This window comes from Porites lutea, chromosome 11 (genome assembly GCF_958299795.1).
Source record: "Porites lutea chromosome 11, jaPorLute2.1, whole genome shotgun sequence".
In the NCBI taxonomy this organism is placed as follows: domain Eukaryota; kingdom Metazoa; phylum Cnidaria; class Anthozoa; order Scleractinia; family Poritidae; genus Porites; species Porites lutea.
The window spans coordinates 21,942,509-21,964,372 of record NC_133211.1 but is presented as its reverse complement, the minus strand read 5'-3'; the positions used below and the strand labels follow the sequence as shown (position 1 = coordinate 21,964,372).

General features: G+C 39.8%; 2 protein-coding genes and 1 pseudogene across 2 annotated transcripts in view; 2 read left to right on the top strand and 1 right to left on the bottom strand.

The window, feature by feature from the left end:
• LOC140951561 (uncharacterized) overlaps positions 1-21,864 on the top strand; it is a 116,049-nt gene that overhangs the window by 3,735 nt on the left and 90,450 nt on the right. The window lies entirely within an intron of this gene.
• The window catches only part of LOC140952301 (uncharacterized), a 28,415-nt pseudogene continuing 12,546 nt past the window's right edge, over positions 5,996-21,864 (bottom strand).
• LOC140952302 (uncharacterized) lies at positions 13,461-16,301 on the top strand. Its single transcript, XM_073401726.1, has 2 exons — positions 13,461-15,068; positions 16,171-16,301. Exons 1-2 carry the CDS (start codon positions 13,514-13,516, stop codon positions 16,299-16,301), a joined length of 1,686 nt encoding a protein of 561 aa, XP_073257827.1. The 5' UTR covers positions 13,461-13,513.

Sequence of the window (21,864 nt, the reverse complement as noted above, 5' to 3'; positions counted from 1 at the left end):
AGCCGTTTCGATGTTAACAAAGTTTTAACTAATGCTATACGAACGTTATGGAGATATTTTTGGACGATAATTTGGGCGTGAAAAATGCAGTAAAATTTGAGCGAAGGCAAACTAGTTACTATCTTGATATAGAAACCGAAAGACTTTGGAGATGCAGTTTTCTTTCACAGTAATTTCATTCGATTTGCAAATGCTCGAGGTTCTCTGGTTGGGTTTTTGGAAAAGAATGTGATCTACCCCTAAAAGTGTTAATGATTTGAAAATCGCCCGAAGACTTTTTGATAAGTTGGACATCTTGGGCTATCATCCTTTTATCATCCCTGACGCAATTTGTCCAGACCTAAGTACGTACAGCTATAATGACGGGATCCCGTCTAACTGGGGGATGAAGATTTTCAGTGTACCCGCACTCGCCGAGCCAGCCGTAAACCAAACCAACAACAGGACAGCGGATAACACACTTTTCATGGGGACTGCTTCCAATCTATTTGTAAACATGGTCGGGTTTCTGCTCGCCTCTTTCAATGCTGCCATAAAATTCACCTTAGCAATTAAGTTAGCCAGCTCGGCAAATAAAACCTGCACAGCTCATGTAATCACCGGCCAGACAGGTTTGGATTCTACATTTCAAGCCGTGGATTTTGGATTCCAGGTACTGGATTCCAGTGTTTGTCAGTGGAACTTGGATCAGTCTAGATTCCAATAGTTAGTAGGATTCCAGATTCCTTGAGCTGCATTCCGGATTCTAAAGCCCAGTAGTCCGGATTCCACCAGTAAAATTTACCCAAATCACGGATTCCCCAAGCAAAATTTTTCCGGTTTCTGAAATCCAGGATTCCCTTTTATGGGATGACATGTCATCAGGACAATGAAAACTTGTAAGGTAATGGAAAAAAATGCGCTAAAATTTTGTCTCAAATTTCGTGTTTTGGGTGAGATTCTTTACCTGGTAAGTTGTGAGTATTTCTCCAAGTTTTATTTTCACGTAAAAAGCATGTGTATTATAGACCGATCTAAATAGCGTCTTTTTAACCACTGCCATTCTCACTTAATCCTATTTTCTATCACCTTTAGCATGGCTTCCTGCGGGGCAAATCTATAGCACCACAACCACTGGAGGTTTGCTATGTAAATTTTGCTGGACTTGCTGGCTAGAGCGAGAGGAAGTGGATACCACCTAAATGGTATCCAGCCAAGAGATGTCTTGCTTCATTCTATGTTCCTTTGGGCTTCCAGTGTTGTAAACAACAAATAATTCTTGCATTCATCCAGTGTGGCTACGAGCTATCCCCTGGTGTTTAGAGAACACAACTTGTTTCATTTTTTAGATCATCCATTTTACTAAGAGAATTTCCTGCGCTTTGCCTGTTATTAAAGAATCTGAATCTCGCTTTTTGCCAGCATGTCTAGAATAAGATTTGGGGAATGCATCTAAAGGCCTCTTCACATGAGTTCGGTCGACCGGGCTGGCCCGCTTACCACAAGGACCAATTTCACCTTGGGTTCATATGAGAAATTTCAGCTCGGTTTCCGAGATGAGAAAAGGCCGAAGATGATCGAGAGTTGTGGCACGAAATTCGAGAACTAAACAAACGTGGCGAAACACAAAGTTATAACTTTCGCGCCTATTATAGCTTTGGCAACTCTTATAGCTGTATCACTGTTGTGAAACGGGATGCTTATGATGTCAAGAGATGATGTGGAAAATACAACAGAAAACAGGCCCGTAGGGAGAGCGTCGCACCCCCCCCCCTCCCACAGGGCCCATAGGTTCACTTTTCAGTTTATCAACGATCTAAAACAAAGTGACATTATTTATTTGTAAAAGCGGCTTAAAAACCTTAAGGGTTTGTTTTTCATAATTTCCTGAATTTTTGTTATTTTAGTAGTGAATATATCTGTGTGGATTTCATACAGGGTGCCTGTACTCGGTCTCTAGACAGCCAAGTCCAAGGAGCAAGTACTCACCTTCCCCACCAATGACACTTATGACTCTTCAATCACTCCCCACAAGCTCTGCTAGCAGTGTTATAATTATGAGTCACAGCATTGATTTGGTTGGGCTAGCCCGAAGGAAAAATTCCTTAACTTTGCACTGCTTTCTGACAAGAAACTCTAATCAAAGCGACAAAATTTCCTCTCCCTATACCCCCAAGTTTTGACACAAAACAAGAAAGCCACCCACCCACGGATCGATCTGGGCCTGGGCTCTCTACTGACACCTAGCACGACAGCAAGCCTTCCGTTTTTTTTCGGCAACACTGGCTTGAACACGGGCGAATAATACACGGATCTACAACTTTCTTTCTTTTCTTTTTCTTTTTAAATAGTGACATTGACATCTGCCATTCTCAAAAACAAGAGAGAATGATCTCTCTTGTCAAAAATTGTAAAAGAAAGTATTCTTTTTGCAAGAAAAGCTAAAACGGAAATCAATTTGAAGTTGAAATTGAGAAATATCCATATTCTTAATGCAGTCACTGACAACCGAATTTTACCCCTAGGGAGTTGCGCCTCCGGCCTCTTTTGGTCCGTCTCCTTGTTGAATCGCACCCAGCAGTAAAAAGTCCTGGCTATGGGCCTGGACAAGCAAGCTCAAGACGATGCAGAATTCATTCGTATAATTCATCCCGCTTTCATTCGTGTAACCGGGCTGAAGTGTTCATATGGAAAAATTTTCCGGCCCACTTACCGAGATCTCGGGAACCGAGCCAGCCTGCCCTCTCATATGAACACATCAAAGAATTCAGAGGTAAGGCGAGATCTCGGAAACCGGGCTCATATGAAGAGGCCCTAAGAAGGGCACGAAACGAAAGAGTGTAAAAAATATCAAACGTTCAAGGGCGAAGTGCGAAAATTATAGTAGCCAAAAATCAGTACCAAAATTATTATAATAATAGTTAGTGCTCTCTGATGAAATTTGTTTGATATCTCCTTCATAACTCGGCTACAGGAACATTTGACTTCATTCTCTTGAGGACTGTAGTTAATTTCTTGCTTGTGATTGCTTGCTAAGAAATGTTTTCCTACCTTACCGTACGTCGTCTTAAAAAACAGGTTCGGATTAAAAATTTTTAATGTCTCGGGTTGATGTGTCGAGGTGTGAAATCGTAGCCAGCAGAAGCTATTATTATATTCTTTGTAGTGTACATCGTGTGCGCTGACTTAAAACCATTTCAAAAGGAAGCTTAAAACTTGCTTATACCCAACATTCAAATATGCCCTGACGCCCATTTCTCGAAAGTCTTGTCAACGTGAGTTCTGCAGCAAATACTCTAGAACATAAGGATAAAGCTAATTGCAGCTATAATAGAAATCATACAATGACAATACCACAATGAAAAAAAGATTGGATCAAACGAGTAAATTTATTTTAAAACAAATTTTACAAAAAGATTCAGTTACCCTGGGCACTCTCTCTTGAAAAAGAACTCTCTACAATTACCAAGAGGGCCCATCAGGGGCCGCTTTAAAAATTGGCCAATTTAAATACTAAGCTATACTAGAATAAATCCTGTATTATGCTCTACGCAAAAGCAAAATAAACGACCAAGTAACTTTAAAAAAATTCATTATGGGCAAAACCTACCTAAAGTGTAGAGTAAATCAACAAATTGTTCAAAATTACATAACCTGCAAATTCTGTTGACAACTATTAGCAAATTAGATTAAGATTTACGATCATGTTGCTTTCACTACTGTTCAGTTCCAGCGAATTACAGGTATGTGTCGCTCTCGGCAGAATAATGGTTCTCTGAAGACTTTCCAGCACCACCAGAAAGTTCCAAGCTATAACTTTTTCTGAAGACCTTTTGACGAACTCTTTCCCAAGTTTTCCCGCTTGGCTATGAATAAAACCAGTGCTCAACGTTAGAACAAACACTATAATAATCATTATGACAAAGGAGATAGAGTCAAAAGAAATTGTACACTGACCAGTCGCGGATCAACTCCCCGATTTTCACCGTTTTACGGAATTCAGTCAGATTTTTCTAGACATGATAAATATAATTTCAATAATAAGAAAAACTATCCAAGTTAAAATCTGGAGATTCACCTTGATACATGAAATAATCCGCCGATTTGCAAGGCCTCATCCGAGGAGAATTGAACTGGGCAATATCCTGTCTGAAAACCGACTCAGAAACCCAGGCAAGGGGACTTTGGGGAGTAAAAAATCAAAATATTTGCCCAGACTGCATGCCCCCAGACCCCTTAAAAGCTTCCGCCTTCGGCGCTTGTTTACGAAATCGGTCAGTATTTATCCTGCACTCTACAGCGTAACTCAGATTTCGAAACCTATCCATCACATCGATGCCAGAATTTTGGCTATTAGGTCACCGTAAATAGAACCGACCGTCTACCCCGGCAATCTAAGCCAACGAGAAATGTCTTTTTCATTGGCATGCTGCAGGAAATCTTAAGGTAGCCGGCGTTTATTTTGGCAGCAGGGAATTGTACGACCAAAGGTGAAAAGAAAACTGAAGATAAAAGGGAGGCAAAAAGTTTCCAATATCAATACGGGAAAAATCTGGCTTTTTTGCCATCTTAATTGAGCAATATTTTTAGCAATATAGAAGTTCTCAGCCTGATGTCATAAAGAACTCTAAAGAAAGGCAACAGTGAAGCCCTAAAATACACTTGGCCAAAGAACATGATGACTAGCCAAAGTTAGACATTTGTGTCTGTTTCAGTTAATAGCCGCAAAGGCTCGTTATGAAACGAAAGGTTCTGCGACACAAATCAGTTATCAGACAGTTATCTTACACTTATTGCCGGTTTTGCTTCTATTTGTAATGACGTAAATGTATCAGCTCCTCCTGTGACGGTATCTACCTTCCCTTGCATTTCCCTCTCTTGTATCTAAAAAATAAGCAAAAATAACTGATAATACGAAGAATCGAGGCATTTTTGAAAGCCTGAAAGGCGCGCTTAAACTGCAGCACGGGAGTCTGGTTCAACCGTTTTTTCGGGAGCCAGGGGAACGCCAATGTAATCACACATGACGAAACAAAGTCACGTTCGCATCGTCTAAGATATGTAAAACGGAGATAGCTCCTAGATGGTGTAGGGAAATCCACTCTAGCGAGGTGGAGAAAGTTTCAAATATAGAACAGCTCGAACTTAAACTTATCGGCAAGGTCCTATCAAAATAGAACTTGTTATCCCATTTTCATACCTAGCAAGAAATAGTCAGCAGGGTGAATAGGAATTATTCGGAAAGCGGACTTAGTAAAATACGTTTTCGCCATGAAATAACGGACCTAATCGCTTAATGGACTTTAAAGCATCGCCTACAGTTACATATTTCACTGTGGAGTAAATATCTGGAATAAAATCGTTAACGGATGAAGAATAAGACGAAATTCAGAAGGATCTTTTTTCGGGACAACCCCAAGAAGGGATGTGGGAAAATGGCTAAAAGGCGGGGTTGTAAAGGGGTCAACAATTCTCCCTGAATCACATCCCTTGGCTAATTTGGTGGAAACTATATTGAGCTATGTGTAAAGCGCTTTTGAGATCACGAGGAGATTCGTAAGCGAGCCGTTCACCAATGAAATGAACGCGAAAGCCAAAACGAAAACAATCAAGAAGATAACGAGGTAAGGTCCTGTCATATACTCGGAGAAAAATTCAAGAGATCCACCTTTCCCGGAGAATCCGTTTTGCTGTGAATGACAGCTCGAAGTTTGAGCCGTTCCAGAAAAGTCAGATTAGGGGTGGGGATTTTCGAGCCGCATGAATTTTTTTCGTTAACATTTCCCTGGTATGAATTTTTTTAGCCGGTGCATAAATATTTTTACGGTTACTTGGCTTGCATGAATGTTTGGTAATTTATTTTTCTCTTGCACGAATATATATTATCTTTGTACCTCGCCCGACCCCCCTCCCCCATAAGTTTTCTAGTCCGTCTCTAAAGTGGAATCCTGCAATAATATAATTTACGATTTCATTCCTTTGTTCCTCGTCTGTATTTATGGTCTACTTGTAAGGTCTACTTGTAAGATAAAGTGCTCCTTCCGGTATCAAATTGTGTCAATTGCACCCAGGCTGGTGTTTCCTCTGAGCTACTGGAAGAAAGAGCCCCTTCAAGAGATTTTCCTTCCATAACATAACTTACCAAACCAAGACTAGCATTATAACTTAAAACTCCCTGACTTACATTTTCCTTCCCAATGTCCAATGAAGCGAATGATGATGAGCTTTCTATGTAAGTCGAAAGCGCTTCCTCGGTACTTAAGATCGTTTTGTCCGCTGATGGATCATTTTCCTCAGGGGTTGGATCAAAACTGGCATTAGCAAATCCTTGTAATGACACCCTTTGTTCTTTAAAATCGCCATGCATTTTCTCATCTGTTTGAGTATCTTCTGCATGCGGCATCAGTGATTCATCGGTGGTTTTCATGTCTTTGCTGTTGCCTTTAGAGACTGATAGAGTCGTTAGGCTGGCCTCACTGGGAAAAACTTCTTCATAATATGGTGGTGAAGAAGCGATAGGGACGCTTTTCTCCTCCTCACTGTCCGCTGACACTAATTTTTCGCCCCTTTCCGGTAAGCCATAATCATTTTCCGGTCCTTCTCTACGATCAGCAGCTTCCGGTGGCTGATCGTTCGATGTATTAACTTCAACGTCATTTTCTGTAACTGAGTTGGAAATTAGGGTGGATATACTGTCACGAGAAAGAGAATCCATCATTACATAATTATTTTGAGGTCTTTTTGATGGCTTCCTGGTTGCTGAAACGAAAGAAAATTGAAATGAGATATAATATAGCTCAACTTGTCACAGACTAAAAGATATTACTCGAAAGCAAATAAGCAAACAGTCAGTTTCAGATCGTAATGATAAAAATTAATTTATGAGTTTATCTTATTACTTCAATTTACTTTAGTCTACTAAAGAAAATATTGTCTGTTATAGGGAATTCTAACATAGTTATCGTTTTTGTTGGTTTCCAATTATCTGGTAAGGTGAACATTCCTTCCTCTAAATTGTTGGACCAGACTCTGAAGAAAACGAAAAAAAAGAAATTGAGCCGGAAGAAAAATTTGAACTGAGTCTATTCAATTGAGATATTCCTAAAACGGAGGACGGGCAACAAGCAAAAGGCAACGGACGGGCACAGAAAAATGAGGAAAAAACGTAACTTATATAAAACCTGAGGCCTATCAGTAACTTTGTTACAATTTACATCTTTCATTTTCCCATGTTTTATTTTCTCCCCCCCTTGACCGTTATCCGTTTCCAGTTTAAGTAACATCCATTCAATTGTCTGTACTGCAATCTTTGCGACGTCACGTTCAATGGTGAAGTTGCAAGTGTTTGGATTATGTGAATAAAACAAGTTGCAATATTTATTACAGATAATAAAGTACCTTTTCCAGGCTGGGTGACTTGTTTAGATGGCAGGGTGGTAGGTTTGGTTTTATTAGTCGAGGAAACAACACCAGAGCTGCTTTTGTCTCGTCTTCGCTTTATAGCGTCCTTTATCTGAATATACCGAAATTATCTTGTTGTAATTTTCTCTACTTTTCTACTTATTAAGAAAATATGAAAACTGGCTTCTACTCAAAAAGTCACTGAAAAGGGAAAGGAATCGACCACTCTAATGGCTTTCAAAGAAATTCCAAAAGTCGAACGTTTGAGCATTAATCTTCTATGCGGATGTGTTTGCAGTAACTTTAATTTGTTGGGCCTCACATATAAGACCAGCCAGAGCTTAAATAAAATATCCAATGAAAATTAATTCTTTTTATTAAGGAAGGATTCAAATAAAAGCTTAACAGACCTGTACTTTTCTTAAGGTGCATATGGACAACATTAATCGCTACACGATTGTTACTACAATTCAACGACTTTACCTGTTTGTTGAGAAGACAATGAAATATAAAAATCATCAATCCTTGAAGTGAATTGAAGATGGCAAACATGTACTTGAATGCGACAGTTGATGAACTAAAGCTAAGAAGTCCGAATAACCAAGTGATACCAAGCAAGGGAAGGATGACCGCGGTGGCCTTGAGCCCAGCTTTGACTTTTTCGACTTGTGTCTTGTTTTGCACGTGTCGGGTTCCCATCATTTGTCGAATCACCAAAACAAAGACCACGATGTTAATCTGTGGAGAAACAAGCTTTTCAGTCTATTCCAAACCATTCACCTCTTTCACATTGCCCATAATATAACTGGTATGCCGCCTAAGGTGGAGGCTTGAACTCAAGGCCACTGAATTACAAATTATGCACTAACCACTCAGCCAAGCTACCTGCCTCATTGTTCCTAATCCTTGTGTGGCTGGCAGATGTGTGTTGAACCCAACAAAAAGCCAGGAAAGCAGAGTTTTTCCATGGCCCGGGTAAAGGTTAGAGCATTCAGCTGGTCATGTTGTAAGGGAAGTAATGGGTTCAGTCCAGTGGAGGGCTCAGTTTTGTCCCTGCCTCATGCTCCTGACATTGCTTTTTTTGCATATTGGATGGACATGGACAGAGCAAATCGAATCTAGCTTTTTCAACAAAACCAGTTTACTTACTAAAATAATGATTATTGCAGGACCAATAAATGCCCAGATCAGACCACTGGGGACATCGAGCCAACACTTCTCCGAGGTTCCGTACCCAACAGCTTGAGTAACCGCAAGTGAAATAACGACTGTAACAGCTGGAAAACCTATGGAAAATAGTGATGATAGAGATCAGCGTCCTCAGTAAACATACTGGTTTGGCAGTGACACGCTATAACTACCAATCTCTTAGGCTGATGACTTCCTAAAAAAACCTGTACCAATTAACTGTTGTGTAAATTTCATGAGGTGTCCGAAGGGGCTACGGTCGAAGGGATCTAATGATAACCCCTTCAACAATGGGCCCAGGAAATACAACAAAGAAATAGTCAAAATATGATTAAGTAAATGAAAGGGACTGTGAAAGGTTTGAACCCAGGAGTCATTTCATAAGTAGATTGAGTATGATCGTCCTGAATAGGACTGTTGTTGTTGACAGCTAGATAGTGACTGACGTTTCGACAACCTGTGGGGTAGTCATCATCAGAGTCAAAGTGAATTGTATCACGTCAGTTGATGGTATTAAACTCTGGTTATTGACCTTATTAGACAATTAAGTCGCGATGTTATTGGTCGTCTGTCAGTTAAGCCGTTATGTTATTGTCTTATGAAGACTCGAAGCGTCATTGGTGCGTTTCGATCCGTCTATTGTCACAGTTAAAAAGTCTTATTGTTAGTCAAATTGTCAGTTGAAACTTTAGTCAAATTGTCAGGGATTGCTGCAAATTTACTTAATATTTCTTTTCCTCTGACAGAGAGCCAAATGAGTTTTATTTAAGCTAACTTCCCGAGTCGAGTTCTCAATAACCTGATCTGCTGCGTTTCTACATCTGAGTGCGAAGAAATGCCTTTAATGGAAGAATTAACTTACCCCATCCAAAAATATAAAAGAACTTGATTTTTTCTTCCGCTCCACCTCCAAATACTTTCACGAGTAGAACGTACAGTAACACGCCCTCACACAGCATCCAGGAAAATAAGGCCAGTAAGAAATAATGTAGAAACACTGCTACCACAGTACAACCAGTCTGAAAATAAGAAACAAAAAATAGTCCATTTTGTTTTCGTGTAAAAAAAGGTACCGGTTCAAAAGGTCCTTTTCAGTGGGTTTGTTTGCACTTTTATTTTAGATCACGTGGTGATTCTCTAAAGAACTGTTTCTTTCATCCTATTAACGTGTATATGAACTATGATTTATAAAACATAGTCCCTTGAGAAGGTCACGTGGCCTGAAGTTAATCACCAAGTAAAAGGCTAAGATTTAATTTTTTTCATTTTGCTTTTCGCGCGGGGCCTTTAAATAAATGATAGCCTTGAACTCTGTAGGGATTCTTTCTTGTGTTATTGACCGAACAAAGTCCAGGATGGATTTTTTCGCCAAAGTGAGGATGTATGAAAAATTATAACTGATTAAATACTAGAAATATAAACAGAGGAATGTAGGATTTCTTTGTTGTAAAAGTTAACCAAGCGAGAAACTGAAGGAGATTTAAACAAGATACAAAAGCCAAGCCTAGCTAACTAAATTATAAGCTTTGTCCATGCTCCCAATTTTGTCAATCGAAGCCTTAATTAAGCAAGTTTGCTTAGAAAGCTAGCATGATCAGATGTGGAACTCACCTTGTTGTCCCTCGCAGATCCCTCAACTATTACAGATATGCAGGACAATGCAAGTGCAGCACACACGTTGAGCAGGACTTTAGCCCTTGGACTTTTTACAGCTTTCCAGAAGAACAGTGTGACAGCAATGGTGATGAGAACAGCAAGAAGAGAAATGGTGCATCCCACTATTGAGATGATTTCTAACGCTTTCTTGTCAGCTTCACTTATCTATCGATACAATTAATTATAACATATGTTTTTTGAACTTTTTACCATTCTTGATATCAATCAATTACCAAATGCAAGAACTTGGTTATGGGCAAAAGTTAGAAAAATAATTCATTCTTATGTTAGAAAAAATGCACTATCTACGTGAAGTCGCTTCTATTTTGTATCGCCTGAGATCATGTCCTCTCTCTTGATCCTCTTTCAGGCGTTATAACAGAAAAGCCCTGATAGCAAATTCATTTCCTCAGGGGTTGTCTCTACTATGATAAAGGAGAATGCTGAAATTTTGATGCCCTTATAATTTTCACTGTGATTTGTATTGATATTTTAGCGTGGTACTTTTATCACATTGAGCACACAAAACGTTTAAATAGTGAATACACGCAATGTTTGACTTACAGACGCCCCGTACGGGTCCATAAGAGATGCGAAGATGGTCAGGTGATCACATTCACACGTTGTCAAAATATCATCGGACTCACTGGGAACAAGCCTGCAACCGCTGGTTTGCCAAAATGCAGCTTCTCCGGGCCGCCAAAATACGCACCTTGCGTTGGGTGTAGCACCAGCTGGGACAGTTCCCTTCACAAAATTACACGACAATTTAGTTTAAATGAAATGTTTTTAAAAAAATGAAAAAAAGTTATACTAAAGGCATTCAGAGGTATATTATTATAAATAGTGCGATTTGAGGTGCCATGTGTTCCATTCACCCTTGCAAAACTGTGATGGCAAACACTAAAAATTATGGAAAAGGATGAAATTTAACTTTAAGAGCATCTTTTAAGAATACTAAATTGGAAAGGATAAACCTAGAAAAATATATATTTCAAAAGAAAATCTTCCTCGCTTAAAAAGTTACCGACCGATATTAATAATTAAATGAGTAAACATATATAACTAGAAAATGCAAAAATATTACGGGAGATTATGATAGAAAAGCGAAAACGTAGTAAGACTTAAAATAATTGTTTACAAAAATACAATTTGGAATGAATGTTTCATTCCACTCGCTCCCCCTTTTTTTCTTTTAAAGTGCCTTTACAGTGAGGTCCAGTAATACTACTACCAACCTATGCACTACGACTGCGACTACGACTACGACTACGACTACTACTACTACTACTACTACAGTACTACTATTATTTGTTATTGTTATTATTATTATTATTATTATTATTAAAATCCAATACCCCTCTGTTCTGAAGAATGATCTTTACAGGCGGATCGTTTAAAAGATCTGATGGTCTGGGTAACACCGTGGAAGAGACGACAGTAGTATTAGGATAGAGGGGCATGTCATCACTGGAACTCTTGGCCAGCGGTAAAACATCGTTGAGTGTTGGATAAACCAAACTGACGACACGTGAGTCTGGAGCACCAAATGTTTGCCGAGGTAGGTAGATGGAACTCTGCTGATACGAGACATTCAATCCTGTTGTTCTCAACTGAAAGAATTATTCGTAACATAAAAAACTGTTCGTCATGATCACTTGTGACACTAACTTGTATGAGGTGGCTGAAAGTTACATCTAACGCGTATGCATGCTTTCGGGAAAACTTGTAGCCAACAAGTCGGACTCCACTTCCAAGCCACATGGACATTTTAGCCCATGAGTCATAAACAAAACTGAGACAACCTACGGCATATCTAGTCACCGCTGAGAGAATCCAGAATGACTAATTTAATAAGACAAAATCCTGGCTTCAAATCTAGAAAACAGTGCTATTATAGTGGGTTTGCATTTGTCTATGTTTCAGAGTCTTCTTCATTTTTTTTTTGTCAAGAAAAGACATACACCTGTAGGGAAATTAAACTTACTCATACCAGACTATCCTGCTTAACCCGATCGATCCTTAACAACAAGTTATTCTTCGCAACTATCATGGATCCATTGCGTGTTGCAGCGACTCCCAGTCCATAGACGTCCAGTGCTTTGAGCAGTGTTTGACTTCTGCCTCGACCCTCCTGAGAATACAAACACTTAAGCATATTAGTTTCATAATAACAAACCATTTGGGTTATGCTCGGCTCCATGTATGGACAAATCAGGCATGAGCCCATTATCCGGGACACGCACGCATTTCCACACGTTGCGGCTTAAGGCAAGGGAACATGGCTCAGATAGCTTTCTGCAAAGTTTCCTCATGATAAAGGAATAACTAGATAAATATAAGTTAATAAGCCATTTACCATTCATTTTCACTGCCTCAGTGTTACAATGTAACATTTTAAATCACAATAAAATTGGCCTTATGGCTAGCTTTCTTCCAAGCGAAACAACTTACTCGTTCGAGATCCTGCCATGTTTTGCTGTTGACTGAGTCCAGCAAATTACTAGCCACTTGTACATAATTATTGACGTCTTCAGCAGAGCTTACGCTGCCTTGGTTACTATTATAGTCCGCCAGTCTGAGTAGTATATTAACCGCTATTACGAGATCTCCTCCGTATATCTCGTTCGGTCTTCTAAAATTGTCAGAGACTGGTCGAGAAAAGTTAGCTAGCAAGGAAAGGACTTGCTGTGCAGTTAAATCTGTCTTGAAACCTCCAATTATCGCCTCAGTCTGAAAGAAAACAATTAGATTGAGTTGAATCTATAGCCTGAGAAAAACCGACATTTTATGAGGAATTCTTTGTTCCCCGCGAAATGACGTCTGAGGACGACAGCAGACTGAAATTCCATACTGGTGACGTGTCACTACCCAGATCTCGGTAGCCCTTGTTATTGGTCGAAGCAAATTTCCCTCGCGGCATGATCAATCAGAAGTAGTACTGCCCAGATCTGGGTAGTGACACGTCATCAGTATGGGATTTCTCCAGGCGTTCCTCAGACGTCATTTTGCCGGGAAACCAGTGATGGCGTCGCAAAATGTCGGCTGTTTACTCAGGCGAGTGAATCTACTAGTACGCGAGTTTATCCACTAGACTGAATAACACAGATGACAAAAGGTGAAAAAACATTGCACTAAAACTTTTGTTTTAAACTGATAGAAAGCCCGGGGTCGATTAATAATAATAATAATAATATTATTATTATTATTATTATTATTATTATTGATAGACGAAGAATCGATCTACAACTCGGCAAGTAAAACCAAGGGCTCAGCCGGACCATCTGGAATGGACGCAGAGCTGTATAAGAGAATCCTGTGCTCTAAGAATTTCAAGACCGAGGGCAAAATATTGAGAGAAGAGCTAGCCGTGTTCACAAGAAATCTGCTAAGGAAATCGTACCACCCATCCTTACTTGAAGCCTTTACGTCCTGCAGGCTTATCCCGCTTGACAAGAACCCGGGAATCAGACCAACTGGTGTTGGAGAGGTACTAAGGAGAATAGTGGGGAAAACGGTCAGCGGTTTCTTAAAGGAGGAAATAAAAGAAGCGGCGGGTCCCCTACAAGTTTGCGCTGGTCATAATGCAGGAGCGGAGGCTGCGATCCATGCAATGAGTCAAGTGTTTGTTGAAGAAGGAACAGATGGAATATTGCTAATTGATGCCAGTAACGTTTTTAACCAAATGAATAGGTCAACGGCCTTACACAATATCCAGATCATGTGCAAAGAAATGGCGCTCTATGTTATTAACACATATAGAAGCCCATCTAGACTGTTTATTTGTGGGGGAGGTGAAATACTTTCTCGAGAAGGCACCACACAAGGAGATCCGCTAGCGATGCCATGGTACGCACTTAATACATCCATAATGATACAGAATTTGAGGGATCATTGTCCATTGGTTAAACAGGTGTGGCTTGCAGACGACTCAGCTGGAGGAGGGAGTATAGTGCAGTTATACAACTGGTACAGGCAATTGAGTAAGGAAGGTCAAAAGTTTGGTTACCTTGTGAATGGGACAAAGAGCTGGCTTATTGTGAAGTCTAGGGAACTCGCGGAGGAAGCAAAGAGGGTGTTTGGAGAGGAAGTCAACATAACGACTGAAGGTCAGCGCCATCTGGGAGCAGTTATTGCGTCGCAAGAATACAAAGATCAGTATTGTGAGGAGAAGGTTCGTGCATGGAAAGAGGAAATCGAACGTCTCTCTGAAATAGCGAAGAGCCAGCCCCATGCGGCGTATATTGCTTTCACAAAAGGCTACAAGTCGAAGTTCACCTACTTCATGCGCACGATTGAATCGTTTGAAGTTTATGTCGATCCAACCCAGGAAGTGATTGAAGATTTACTACTCCCAACTTTGTTCGGTCAATCAGAGCCTCTCCCTAACGAGGTGCGCAGACTTGCTACCCTAGCAACAGGTCAAGGGGGTCTAGGCATTCCTGCTCTGAAATCCGAGGCACCGCAGCAGTTTGCTGCCTCGAGACTGACAACCACCGCACACGTAGATTCTATTACTTCACAGAGTTCCATCATGGTGCTAGGAGAAAGATCCTCGGAGGAGCTAAAGAGGCATCAACAATCATTTAAGAGAGCAAGTGCCAAAGAGAAAATGGATAGCATTGATTCAAGCCTCTCCCCAGGCCTGCCACGTCTGGTTAATCAATCGAGGGACAAGGGCGCAAGTTCTTGGCTGAATGCGATGCCTCTCGCGGACAAAGGTTTAGCCCTCAACAAGCAAGAGTTCAGAGGCTCGCTACGCTTGCGTTATGACTTGCCCTTTGTCGATTTACCAAGTCATTGCATATGTGGGGATAAATTCACCGTTAGTCACGCCCTCTCTTGTAAAAAGGGGGGGTTTGTAGCGCAGAGACATGACGGTGTACGGAACTTGTTAACGACATTCATCGACAAGATCTGCAATAATGTGGAAATCGAACCACGCCTTCAACCCCTGGACAACGAGCGATTTCATTTGAGGAGCGCTGTTACAAGTTGTGAGGCAAGGTTGGACATCAAAGCGGGAGGTTTCTGGGCAAGAGGAGTTACGGCATTTTTTGATGTTAGAGTTACGCACGTCAACTCCAAGTGTTACCAGAGCAAGCCAACATCGGAAGTGTTCAAAGAGCAAGAAGAAGAGAAGAAGCGCAAGTACCAGCAGCGGGTGTTAGATGTAGAAATGGGTTCGTTTACACCTTTAGTGTTTGGAACCAATGGCGGAATGGGAGACGAGTGTCAGCGGTTCTTAAAGCATCTCGCAGACAAGATAGCTCAGAAAGACATCGAGCCTTATCATGTTGTAATCACTTGGCTCAGGACACAGATCTCGTTTGAACTCTTCAGATCGGTACATGCATGCGTCAGAGGTTCGCGAACGCCGTTTCGTAGCAAGATAGAACAATCATTAGACTGTAAAATAAATGTCGCTAGTGCGGATATCTGAAATACGTGTCTATATGCTTTTATACTTAGGGCTTTTTATGGACACTGGTTTAGCCGTCATTAGTATAATTCGATTGTATGTTCTTGATATCTCTGCATAATGGAATTCTTAATTTTATAGAATTTTGAACTTTTATTATTGATTATATCTTTTTCCTCTTCTTTTATGTAAGGTTAAGTTACTTCTATTTTTTAGAATTTGTAAATGAATAGTTTTCTCTTTCTTCACTTATTACATATAGGATTGTTTTTGTTCTCTAATGAAGGAATTGTAGATAGTGTTTTGATGAATTGATTAGATTTTTTGTAACAGCAGGTTGATTGTAAATGGGATTTTAATTGAGGTTTTGTAATAAAGATTTTACCATTTTTTTATTATTATTATTGATTAATGTAAAGGCGACCAATCTGGGCTTTGCTCAGGCTTAATGTCTAACCCGCCCTAAAAGAGATCGTACTCCAACACAGTATTACGACTGCGTTTGTCTCTTTTAAATGGAACAGTGTATCAATACTCAGGAACTGAGCGAATAAGTACAAGGCGTATCCTCAGCAAATCTGGAAATGGTATATCCCAGCAGGCCACAACTATTATTATTGCAATTAGAATCAGAGACGACGAGCAATCGCTTTAACAATGTTGATTTAAAAAAAAAGATCGATGGAAGAAACCGACCGTATTTTACACAAACAAACTGATCAGTGACAATATCTTGTTTACCTGAGCCTAGACTGAGGATTAAGCGCATCGAGACAGGCCTGTATATATCAAACTCAGCTGTCTCCGTTTAGGAAATATCTACGGTATGAAAAAGTACCCTCAGGTATCATGACGCCATAATGCAAGAAAGGGTAATCATTTACATGTTAACTTACCGCATCTGCCAAACGGAGAAATTCCGGTGAACTGCATCCAAGGAAATTCGTGTCCTTCCAAGCAGCCCCTTGAGAACAATTTCGAAATGCGGTTCCTATAAAAAAAAAAAAAAAGGAATGGGTAAGTTCTTGCTGTCTAGCTACAGGAAGCGAGTTTGCACTCCTCGAGTAAACTGACTTGGAAGGATCTGCAATAAGCCTATAGCTACCCTTAAGATATAAGTTAAAAAATTAGGCAACACTTTTATTTCACTCTAGTTTCTAATTAGTTTTGGAATCCAGTCAACCGTATATATCAGTCACAGTGAAAAGCTACTGTGTATCAGGCATTCAAAATGGTGTTTCATTGGATATACAGACGCCCGAATTGCTCTAAAAACTGTCAAGACACAAATAAATGTAAATGTTGTAAGAAAACTAGTGAACTCAAAACAAAACAACAAAGTGCGGAATCATAATTTTCCAAAAAGAAGGAACGACTGGCAAACATTGACTTGCAGCTAGAAGTTTTAAACTGACATGACCCTGACGTGCATAGTGCTTTATGGACTTACCGCTGGCTCCTTTGGGACAGGGCTGTATATCCATGCCTCCCGCTACTGTAGCCACCCAGGAAACTCCCTCCAGGTGCTCCGTGGGACATTTCGGGGCGTCTGGAAGGCAAAATGATCATTCAACAATAATGAGTAAAAGCCGTAATGCTTACTCCCTAGGATTTGACATGTCGCTCCTCAACTGAATAGATGAATTAAAACTAGCCTTGTTATATGTTGTGATCAATTAAAACGGACTGAAATTTGAATGTTTACCTAACGAAAGTTATTTCCTTCACCGCATCAAACAGTTTTATTGAAAGCCACCGATTCTTTGACGAGACTCGTTGGCATTCCGAAAGCTTAAATTATCTTAAGAACGATACTGAGATTACCCAAAGTGACAGATGGTTTCCAGTGTGTAGTTCGCCAAAGTGAATTCGTAATGTTCGATCGACTGCCGATTCACCTTGCCTCAGTTCTGCAAACCGCCAGTATTTCCAGCTGATGTCTGTTGTCGTTTTCAACTGTAAATTATCCGAATTAAGCTTTCTAAATATCCCCCGTAGCATTTCTAAACATTTTTTTTTCTCTAAAGCACCCGTGATTTAAAGAAACGATCTTAAACAAACAACGGGCTTTGGGAAGGAAGCCTATAGTTCACAAGCCCCCGGCTTCCTTCCCTTGCATTTTGGACATTTGTAAAATAATTTAGAAAAGTGTCAAACATTGTTAACATTTTAATTTCAAATGTACTTTTTGTAGTGAATGGCAAAATGAATGAATGAATGAATGAATGAACGAACGAACGAATGAATGAATGTAAGAAGCCTAAGGTCTATGACGTATTTCCGTTTCCGGTACCTGACCCAAACGGGTTTCGACATTTTTTTTTTTGCTAAATGTTCGTGCCCAGGCTTCTCCCTGGTTGAGTTTAGGTTGCGTTCTTCTGACGTCGAACGCCATAAAACCAATATTTCACTTCCCTACCAACACAACATCTCAGCTTCTTAAGAAACTAACTCCTTTTCCTTCATATAAGCCCGTTACATGAGAGTGACTTTTGTCCTTTGTAACTTTTCCTTTAAAATGTTGAAGCAAAACTGAAATTCTTTGAGCAAATTTCCGCCAGCTATTACGTGACAGAAGAGTGCGTGCCGTGGCCTTAGACTTATTTTTTCCCTAAAAAATTTGCGATAGTCGGCCGCTTACCTACTGGAACAATTACCAGTTCTGCCATTTCACTTCTGGTCAGTAACTGTTTCTGAAGACTCATTTCGCAGACAAATCGTCTGGTATGACTTTGTCTCTCCCCAGGAATTTGTAAGTTCACTGCTGTAAAGCTCGTTTCCTGGTGACGCTCTTCATTATCGTTGTCTGTCACCTCCGCCACAAACACGCGTGCTCCCTGCCTCAAGCCGCTGACTACCGTACAACTAAACGTTGCTTGATCACCTGAACAGATGGACAGGGCCATGCCCATTGTTAGTTTACTTTTCCAAGACAAACAACGTTACATCAAATGGTTAATTCACACTCCCCGATACAAGAAGACATGCGTTTAAACGAATAAGAACATCCTTTTCTACCAGTTCAGAACAAAACGAAGAAAAAAACTTACCAACATGCTTGCTGATAGCTCTAGGATGGATTTCAAGAACAGGGGTTACTTTGACTGTAACGCTAGCGTTGTCTCTCTGAATTCCTTTGCTGAAATATAAGTCAAAATTGTTTAGTTTAAAGGTCAAATGAACCAAAAAATTGACATATTTTCTTTTGTCGCTTTACCTTCACCAAACACTAAAAAGGACCATCCCCATGAGATTTGGGTAAAGATTTTTCTTCCCAAGCCTTTATAGAAAGATAAAAGATCAAAATCAGAGCATTTCCGAAGACTTCACGAAAACGTTTCTGAAATGGCCGCGCGACGGACTGGAGACTACGTGACGTCAGTGTTGGTCTTCTGCGCGAAAAACGTTCTGTGCAAGCTTCTGCGCATCCCTTATCGCAGGCTCAAGGCGGGCTTTTCTCTTTGTTGATTGCGTAAATTGTGTCGTTCTGTCGTTCTGTGAGAGTTCTGACTGAGACTGAATGAAATACACGCTGATACACGAGATGCGAACACATGCTCCTTGTAAAGCCTTTTTATTTGTTTTTGTTGTTGTTGTTCTTTCATCACTTGAAAATTACTTTGGATTCAGAACAACCAATGTTAGAGTAAAAACGGGTCATTCCGTCAGTCTGAGGTGGAATAAAACGTTTTGAACATTTCAAAAGAGGTTTGTATTTTTCTGATAATTGTGCATTCGATTTGTGAGTTGATTTTGTGTCTAGTGCTTCGCCTTCTTTCGCCGGGCTGAATTAAAACCCGCTTGTATTATGTTATTAGTAGTTACGGTTATTTTTTTACATGCCCAGATTTATTTACTTTTGCAGAACCAGCTTTATCCTTGTCTTCAGTCAAAGAACCGTAATGCTAACGCGTGCAAGTGAACAAACTTGTGCGCTTAAAACTTTCTCGGAACTATAGAAGGCCAGCAAGCTTACTCGAGAAGAAAAAACTACTTCGATCATTTTTCTGTTTCTCAAGTAATAATAGTCAGAGTTTTTTTCCTTTTTTCGTTTTTAATTACATAGTTTTGTTTTCTTTCTGTACACAAATTTTCCTTTTCACTCGCTGTGAAGTAGCTGAGAACGACACTGAACTGCAGGCAGTGACTTCAAAGCAATTGGCCATTTCGGAGTTGCGTAGGGAGATTGGTTATTTGACCAAGTTTGGTGCTCTAAGGTTGAACAGGGATCAAGTTATGACTCTTGAAACATGGTTAAAGATCCATACAAACGTCTGTAATTTTGTGACAGCGTCCCCCAAAACCATATTAACTCTTAATTTTTTCATGATTTCAGTGATATTCCTAAAAATGGGCAAACATAGTGATTTTCGAATTAGTTCCTTCCAAGTGGTAGATGGATGACGAATTTTACAGTTTCACAGAAAAACTGAAAAATATTTTAAAGAGTATATAATGGGCACCACGCGTTTTACTTTCTGACCGAGGCATTAACTTTTTATCTAAAGTCGTTGCAGAAGTTTGTAAAATATTTGAAATTCAAAAGGTCAATACTTCCAGTTATCATCCGAAAGACCGATGGTCTTGGAGAAAGATCCATTTCTTCCTTGTGTCAGTCTTTGTCCATGTATGTTTATAAAAAAACCGGAAAGATTGAGATGAACTCATACCCCTCATTTTGTTTCCTCATAGGACCTCTATTTCAGAAGTAATTGGGGACTCTCCTTTTTACGTTCTTTATGGGTGGGAGCCTCGTTTACCTATTGACGTTAAGTATTTGCCTCCTGAGCCTGATGATTTGGGTACTTCAGTCGTTGAACATCGTAAACGAGTTATCGGAAAGGTCGAGTTAGCTCAAAATCTATCAAAAGAAAACTTGCAATGTGCACAGCAGAAGATGAAGGATTATTATGATCAAAAGGCAAAGGACCCTGTTTTTGAAGTTGGTCAACTTGTTTGGGTTTACACCCCGAGAACTAGAAAAGGATTATCCACAAAGTTAATGCATAGCTGGTCGGGTCCGTACAGAATTGTTCGAGAAATTATCACAGGTTCATTTTAAGTTGCGCACGGTAACCAACAAGAAAGTCGCGTTTTCGTGTCATGCAAATCGTATGAAGCTATTTGTTGATCCCAATTTGAGACCAATTGACCCTCCGCTAGCTTCTTTACTTATGTATTGTTTCTCTGACCATTTTGTTTAACTCGTTTCGTAAAAAAGTTAACCTATAGACGTCGGAAATTAGATAATTAGATATATTATTAAGTGCTTTTTAATACTCTCATAAAGTTGCTTGCATTGGTATCTCATCATTTACTCAATCAACGATTCTTCAATTGTTCTTCGATGGCTTGTCAGTGATTTTTTGTCACATTTGTACTCCTGAAATGGATCTGAACATTACTCGATTGTTTATCTCCAAGAAGTCTAAACACACTTTGAACACTCCACATACATTGGGTATACTGTGTGGTTGAGTTTCACCATTTCTTTGTTACGGTTAAGCAAAACTGTGCCTGTTGATTCTTATATATTACTGGTCAGTACATTCTAACTTCTTCAGACAAATTGGCTGCATTTGGAGCAGTGTGTCATAACAAGAATTATGATTTACAGGTAAGATAGCCCTGCCTTCCAAGTATGTGTTCTCCCCCTATATTCAAGTAAAGTTTGCATTACGTATAGCAATCGTCCTGCATGCTACTACAAGATGAATTATGCTGTCAACTCTCAACGTTTACTCGTGGTTCGATTCGCTAATCAAGCCCTTCCCACAAGGACACAGTCATCAATTTATTTACCTCCAGTTTCCAAGTAACAAGATTCAAGAACATTGCATTGAACACTGAACTATTGACATTGTTTCAATTAATATTGTGTAGTGTGATAGTTTTGTTTTGATATTTAACACACTTTATTTACTTAGTACGTTTGCTCCCTTATTGCTCAGTTATATGTATTACGTCCTTTTGCATCGAGGACGATGCTTTTTCTAAGGGGGGAGGTATGTTGTGAAGTATTTTGAAAGTTATTTTTAAGGATTTCCTCACCTTTTAAGTTTCGTGTTTCTTTCATTAAGTGGGTCAAGATTAGTCTTGATTTGTCCACAAAAGTGTTTTCCTGTTTTGATCTTTTGTTTTTACTTGTACATGAATTTATGCTTAGCTCGCGAATTTACTTATTGCCATTTTAGGAATATTCTTCGCTTGCCGTTGTC

Coding starts and splice junctions, on each gene's coding strand:
- LOC140952302 (XM_073401726.1), top strand. CDS start 13,514: ATGGACGCAGAGCTGTATAAGAGAATCCTGTGCTCTAAGAATTTCAAG. Junction 15,069..16,170: donor CGTTAGTCACGCCCTCTCTT/GTAAAAAGGGGG, acceptor TAAATGGAACAG/TGTATCAATACTCAGGAACT.